A 7,557-nucleotide genomic window follows, 5' to 3' on the forward strand; every position below is an offset into this window, starting at 1 on the left:
CTGGCTCTCGCTAAATCCCTTGTGTGTGTGTGTGTGTGTGTGTGTGTGTGTGTGTGTGCGCGCGCTCATTATGACCAACAGCACCATAAAAGTTTGGTTAATTAAAGTCCATACCAAAGTTACAAATCATAGTAAGTTTTTAGTTTGGAAACAAGTTTGATATCCGATTCTTGTGAATCCCTTCATTTCCCTACAGTTTTGTAATCAGCATTGTACATTGACAAGGGGTTTAGTTTGTGATTAAGTTGTATTCATACAGTAAAACCATCCATTGCCAATTCATAAACCTAGCCATGACAATAACGCAGGCTGCATGATAACTATCCTCCATCAGCCACTTCCTGTGCTCAAACCGCTTCTCCCTCCGCCCCCAATAGATCACAGTGGAAGGTTGACGGCGTGTAAAACATTTATTTCAATATTAAAATGCAATATTTTGTAGAAGGCGATACAGGGAAAGTCAAAGTCAGAAACAGGCATATGCAAACATTGTCTCAAAACATGGTACCAACAGGTACAAGTACAACCCCCCACCCCCCCCTTAAATTGTTAATAGTCCACGAAAGGCACTGGATAATCTCTTCTATAACAAAAGGAAAATATGTATAGGCCTACTATACATAGACGTTCTCCCACCCATTCTGAAGCCACACTTCCCACTAGTTTAAGTCTGTCCGACGTGGGTACAAAAGCAAAGGGAAGTCGAGCCTAAGCGACCCCTTCCTAACGCGCTGCATCCCTGCTGCTCGGCCATCCAAGGACTTTGTTCAATCATGGCGTCAGAGCACTGCATATAAAAAATATATAAACCTATAAATATTGCAAAGGACCGTCACTCCAGTCGCGGTACTGGTGGTGGCGGGCGGGGGCGGGTGGGTTAGTGACTTGTGCGCGCCGTGGTTCTTACGACGACAGCACATCAGTAAATCAAACCCCATAGCCACCCCGCTAATCCCATTTGAGGGTGCTCAAGAAAGCCCTTCTAATCCCTTCCGTCCGTCACCTCTACTACCCCCCCTGTCTCATCCCTCCTACCTCTCCCGGCCTGCCGGCTCGAATCGATCCCGTCAGCTGAGCGCCCATAAATGGTCATGTCAATAAGCGAGCCACAACGGGCACGGTTCCGACCACAGAGCGACGTTCACCTCGGCCCCGATCGCCCCGTTGCCAAGGCACTCTAGAGAATGAACAGTTATTTAAAAAAAACATAACTTCATTTGAAAAATCGGAAAGCCATTTTGTCGTAACACAATACCGCGTTGCACGCAAAAAGGGGAGGCACTTACATTTTTTCAGTACCCATAAACGCATAATAACCCGTTAATTAAATACAGTTTAAATAAGAAGGCACATTTTGCACACTTTTTTTCCCTCTCGATTTTTTGCGAGGCACTCTTGTGCCAAATTATGACAATCAGTAGGATCTCCCCAAGGTAAAACAAAATCTCTCAGAACATCAAAAACAGAACAATTTGAGTCATATTTGTGTGAAAGTGCGTAGCCGCCCGCGACAAGCCATCAGAAGCTGCGGCACTAATAACAATATTAGACGTAATGTGTCACCGACTTGTGCTGCCACGATTCGAGTAGCCTGACTCTACACTACGAAATCAAAGGGAAGGAATTGTGCCAAAGTTGAACTCGCAGGTGATTTCCGATGAGGCGAATGAAGAGACTCTCATGAGGAGAGTTGGAAGGCTATTAGTCCTTTAAAATTTCAGTAACGACGTTAACTGTGTGTCAGCATACTGGCTATGCACGACTTTCTCTAGTCCCTCTGGTTTAAAACCACAACATGGTGCGAGGAGGAGGGAGGAGGGGGGGGGGGGGGGAACACGAGCGTACAAATCGTCCCCATACTGCACAAACACACCGGCGAACGTCTACGAGTGCACGAGTTTGATCCCCTGCCCGGTGTCCAACACGGCGGGCGGGAACCAGCCCAGCTTCACGCGGCGGAAGCAGCGCAGGCAGACGCCGCAGAGCCAGAACAGGTTGAGGCCGCAGCACCAGTTGGACAGGTGCACCATGGGATACGTGGCCTTGGGGAAGTGCGTGGTCCAGTGCTTGGCCACGTCGCTGCCGGTGGGCAGGTGCAGCGCGTAGTCGCCCCAGCGCCGCGCCACGCCGTAGGCCGCCGCCACCGCCCGCCCCTTCTGCGACCACTGGGTGGCGCTGTCGGGGTTGCAGTTGAACTCCACCCACTCGGCGGTGAAGTCGCCGAGGCGCGGCCCGCCGCCGCCGCCCTCCTCGTCAGTCGAGCGGGACTGGGTGAGCGTGGCGCCCTGCACGGCCACGTAGACGTCCTCGAGCCGCCGCACCTCCTTCACCCAGGGGGCGGAGTGCTCCGTGTCCAGGATGAGGATGAGCCGCGAGCTGTGACCGCCGATCTTCTCCCGCCACAGCTCCAGCAGATGGGCCAGCTGGAGGCACTCACCCCCTGGGGAGGGAGGGGAGGGAGAAAGGGATGGAGGGGAGGGAGAAAGGGATTGGGGGGAGGGAGGATGGTAGGGAGGGATAGGAGGGAGGGAGGGATGGAGGGATGGGGGGAGGGAGGTAGGGAGGAAGGAAGGAAGGAGGGAGGGATAGGAGGGAGGGAGGGAGGAAGGGAGGAGGGAGGGGAGGGGGGATGGGAGGATGGGAAGGGAGGAAGGGATGGGGGGAGGGAGGGAGGAATGGGAGAGAGGGAGGGAGGGGAAGGAGGGACGAGGGGTGATGGGAGAGACACAAAAGAAAGATTTGGTCAAGAGAGGATAGAGGGAGTCACAAAGTGAGAAACACAGAATCACAAAGGGTGATGGAGGGGTGGAGATACTGCGAGAGACAGAACCCAGGTGGAAGCTAAGAGAGGGAGTCAGAGAGACTCAGGGCCCCGGGGTTGAGGTTGAGAAGGGAAAAGTGGTCGATTAAGCGTGCGAGGTAGTGTTGCAAAGGTCTGGACACTTTCATAGCAGTGGATGTTCGTCTGACAGCACCATGGTAGCAACAGTAGCATGGTGGATCCGGCTAGCTTGCACTGTTTTCTGCCTATGTGATGAAGCAGATTGATTGCCATAATCACGGTTAATTTTTTAATAAGAAGCCTTGGACGTAAGCTGGTGTTTTTAGGGTGGCCAATCATCCCGGTTGGTGCCAGACAGTCATGGTATTTAATCCTCTGTCCTGCATGCAGCTAATAGAGAAAATTGTCCCGCATTCAAGGCTGGACCGAATACACATTTCAAGCTTTGAATAATTGTTGGGTTTACTAATCGAATATTCAAAGTGGTAATTTAAAAACAAAACAAGAAGGAAACTCACAGTGCGTATCTTTCCCCGTCTGACTCAGTGCCTGCGGAGACCATAACTGCAGAATCACCTTTTTAATCAACATCTAACCCTTTGAATTTTTAAAGCGGTTTAATAAGTTAGCAAAACTTATTTTAATAACTACAATATCATAGCAGGATTTCCGTGTGGACGAACAAACAAGGGTGTTTGAACGTTGTGCAAAGTTTTGATGAAATTGCATGGCAGGACGATCACTATTCACCCGTAGAGGGAACACACAGGCGTTATCGTGGACCGAATGCCAGATCATTTAAAACATTGCTCCAAGTTCTATTCATGTTTATTCAATTACAAACCCCTTATTAGCGGTAGAGCTTTTTTGGTATAATTTGCCTTTGCATAAACACTGAAATAGCAGCCAAATACTTTCATTATTAAAACCTTGTCTTTATTCAAACCATAATCCCCCGGCTTGCCGCAAACTCTTATTTCTACGGCCCTAACCAACTAGTGGTACCGGCACCAAAATGAATAAATTATTATGAATAAATAATGGCAAGATTTCTGATTTAATGTTAAATATTCTCATTTTAATTGAGTGTCTAATTATAAAATCGCCATCCAATGCACCGACCCCATCAGAACCACATCCATGCCCCAGACAAGACATTGTCCTATTCATGGATCCAACCATACACTAACCCATTGAACACACATCGTGAAGGTTGGTACTATGCTCGGAAGACTTATCGCCAACTTTCCACCGCAGTGTCTAGACACAAACGACACACTTTCTCAAAAATAACTCCTTTGAAACCGGTCGAAGAATGTGAAGAAGTGTACCGAACAAAGAGGCAAAACGGTGCAAGGTCCAAGTTTATGACAATGGACGGGCGACAAAACAGCGATAGTGAACATCGACTGAGCCCAGCAACCCTGAGAAAAACACACCGTCATTGTCAGGTCGGATTCTACGGCTGCCCACCAATCCCCCTACTAAACATTTGCCCGCTCCCTTGTTGACATCGCTCACGTTTTCAAGGTTACGTCTGACGTATACGTAGAGGGTCGAAGCGTGACGAAAGCGTCCATGTATGGAGTACACAGCGGCGGGTTCCGGACGTCAAGAGGAACCCGAAGTAGTTGTGTGCTGAAACCAAACGGATCGGCCATTAACGTGCAGAGGAGGGCCACCGATTCAATCCACCCCCGACAATTGATGTGTTTCCAGGGTATCCGGCTCGTCCCTGACCACGGCTATGAACCCTTAAATGGCCCCCAGGAAATGTGAGTCTTGCTCACATATCGGGCGGCGCTTCGGAACGGGAATGTATGTCGGCCGACCGCGGCCGAGACAAAGAGTAAATACAAACAAGTGAGAACGAGCCATTAGGTTATGCTATCATACTTTGTCTGGCCAGCTGGAACCGATTTGGGGGGGCCTCGCCAGCCTAGAAAACACATTCCTCTAGTGTGGTTCATCCTTCTCCCCATAGGGCTTCTGGGAGATTGTCCTTGTCCGTTTAAGGGCCCAGGGTGGTGGGATGAAGGGAACTAAATCTGGGCCAGTGATGCACTTCATGGGACTAAGCTTAAATTATTGCGGCAACATTGCCTTCTTTGTTGATGAATGCATCGATTGATTTGTTTTGTTGATTAATCATTCATTTACCATGAAATGTAATAAATGAAAACCATTAAGGCTTTTTTTTGCTTTCTTTCTTCGTCTTGATGAGAAGCCAAGTGAAATTTTATCAAGTAAAATAAAAAGTTTTACCAAAAACGTAAGAAATTATGAACATTTCTGAAGTTAATGCAAGCAGAGATTAAGTATATTTACCGCTAACGATTAATTGATTAAAAATGTAACGGAACAGATTAAATGCATTCCAACCAATCAACTGACAAAATGGTTTCTACACCATCGGACACTGTTACCGGAATATACATCAAACTCAATACAAAAAAAAGATCCACCGAACAAAAGCACTGTCCAAAACATAAAGAAAATCTAGAAACCGACTTTTCGACAAAGTGATAAACCGTCAATTTGTTTCATTATCCGAAACCCGATCGGAATCTAATTTCGTGGGTAATCGGATTAAGCATTAGCACTAACACAGACCCTATCAAAATAACAAAGAAAAAACGTCAAAAACATCGGCAAAGCGATCATCCGAAAGATTTGTTTCACTCACCGATACTATCGGAATCTTACGTTGCCGTTTTGGCCAAGACTTACCGGCGAGCAGCCAGGCGCCGGTGCCCTTCTGGGTGTGTCCGCTGTAGAACACCAGGTAGGTGTCGTGGCGCGGCCCGTCGGCCGTGCGCAGGTCCAGGAAGCCCCGGAGCTTGGTCTGCACCGACTCCAGGGTGACGCCGCCGGTGGAGTAGTCGCAGCCGAACGTCTCCACCATGTGGTGGGAGAAGAGCCGCTGCACGCTGTTCAGGATCCCCGTGGAGCGCAGGTTCGACTCCTGGGCCCGCTCGGGGGACAGCAGGCTGGGCTGCCCGTCGGCGCTGGAGCGGACACGACGTGTGTTAAAGGTTTACGTGTTATTCCACCAGGTGCGAGTGTGATTCGCCGTTACAAGCCGTTTTGAAAATCTGCCCCTTCTGACATTTACATTTACATTTAGCAGACGCTTTTATCCAAAGCGACTTACAATAAGTACATTTGTCATAAGAAGTGCATCAATATATCGCTGTCGGTACAGAAAGGATGTTCATAGAACCAAGTGCAAGTACCACAATCGCTAGGTTAATCAATTCCCCGTATTACAGACATGATAGCAGCTGCTGCAGTTGCTACACAGTTAAGTGCTACAATACAATACAATACAGTGTACAATGGTGGTCAGAAGAGGAAAGGTGGCTATGCAGAGTCGAGGTGAACTCTGAACAGGTGAGTCTTGAGTCCTTTTCGGAAGATAGTGAGCGACTCTGCGGCCCTGAGAGCGGCAGGGAGCTCGTTCCACCACTGAGGCCCCAAAACCGAGAAAAGCTGTGACTTTGCTGATCGACCTTTGACATCACACGTGGGCGAGTGATGACAGATAGATGAGCAACGTTTGCTGCAGTCCACTGGGTAGGTTGGTAGACTAGTCGATCCAGCAAACATTTTAGTGGACGCGCAGATTTTCAAACACTCACACCTGGTGGTATAATATGTCACCTTCAAACCAATCGGTTAGGGAGGGTGAATCGACGAGGGATAAGGAACAGGAAATCTGATTTTGTGTATTTGATCGTTTCTGAAAAGGCACAGGTGAGGAGAGAAGAGGAAGCAAAGAGAGAGGCCAGGAACGATAAGCACGGACAGATGGGGAATTATGAGTCATTGTAAATAGGGAAAGATACAGCGAGATTGACTGCTTAATATTTTATCAATATAAAGTATTTTCCAAAGCGATCAATAGGGAACTCAGAAAGGTCATTAACAAACAGGTAGGGATTAGTCAGTGTGCAACTGTCAAAGACGAGTTCCATGACAAAGGGAGAGAAAAAGTAAAGAAAGTAGAATTCTCAACAAAAAAGGCAACCCTTGGTTTCATTGAATCCAGAAACCGTAAAGAAAGGCCAGAGCAATTAAAAAGCGAATGTTGTTGTTGAACACGATGGATAAACGCTAAATAAAAAAAGTCCAAGTTGGAAGGCTTTTCACTGCACTTGAGCCTCAATTCATTGTCAGCCTTGGCGATGGGACGCTCACACAGAGAGGGAGGAAGGTTGGAGTAACAAAGTGAACATTTGAGTGGAGCAGAAGAAGAGTCGGGACAAAAGGGAGACAAAAAATGTATTCAGCTGGAAAGGAACGCGAGACAGAAGGGCGATGGAACCGTTTCTATGTGTGCTTGCACAAATGTGTTCCCAGGAGAACAGTTAGTCCTCTGCCATTGCCTTCCAGCAAAGCGCACACACGCCCCTCCATAAAATAATTATTCACACAAATCTTTCACCCAGCACACACACACACACACGACTCAATATTTAAAAGTGACGCACATACGCGCACACTGACTCATGCACGGCAAGGCTCGGAAAAATACTGAATGAACCCGTATTTATTTTTTCATGTGTCAATTCTAAAAATACAAGACCCAGTAGTGTCCGTCTTTTGGGGTGTTCAGCGATTCCCATTGTTCTCCTGTAAAAGTCCCCATAAACCCCATGATGCGGTTTCACCGCTGACTCCTTGTGCGCCCCTGTAATCACAGTCACCCCAGCCCTTGAGGAGGAGGTGTAGGTGTGTGCAGTGACTGTGGTAGGAGCTGAATCCCTTTTGCA

The 7,557-nt window shown here is 48.0% G+C and overlaps 1 protein-coding gene across 1 annotated transcript; it reads right to left on the reverse strand.

The window, feature by feature from the left end:
• Positions 1-391: 391 nt before the first annotated feature.
• On the reverse strand, positions 392-6,757 carry LOC130372642 (transmembrane protein 168-A-like). Its single transcript, XM_056578764.1, has 2 exons — positions 5,513-6,757; positions 392-2,440 (listed from the first exon to the last, which is right to left on the reverse strand). The coding sequence occupies exons 1-2, from the start codon at positions 5,685-5,687 to the stop codon at positions 1,884-1,886; spliced, it is 732 nt and encodes a 243-aa protein (XP_056434739.1). The 5' UTR covers positions 5,688-6,757; the 3' UTR covers positions 392-1,883.
• Between the last annotated feature and the right edge of the window lie 800 nt (positions 6,758-7,557).

This window comes from Gadus chalcogrammus, chromosome 19, assembly GCF_026213295.1.
Source record: "Gadus chalcogrammus isolate NIFS_2021 chromosome 19, NIFS_Gcha_1.0, whole genome shotgun sequence".
Classification (NCBI taxonomy): Eukaryota; Metazoa; Chordata; class Actinopteri; order Gadiformes; family Gadidae; genus Gadus; species Gadus chalcogrammus.

Bases quoted from the DNA above. Each gene is read 5' to 3' on its own strand.
- LOC130372642 (XM_056578764.1), bottom strand. From the start codon at position 5,687: ATGGTGGAGACGTTCGGCTGCGACTACTCCACCGGCGGCGTCACCCTG. The intron at 2,441-5,512 runs GTAAGTCTTGGC...CTCCCTCCCCAG, and splicing joins CGGCGCCTGGCTGCTCGCCG to GGGGTGAGTGCCTCCAGCTG.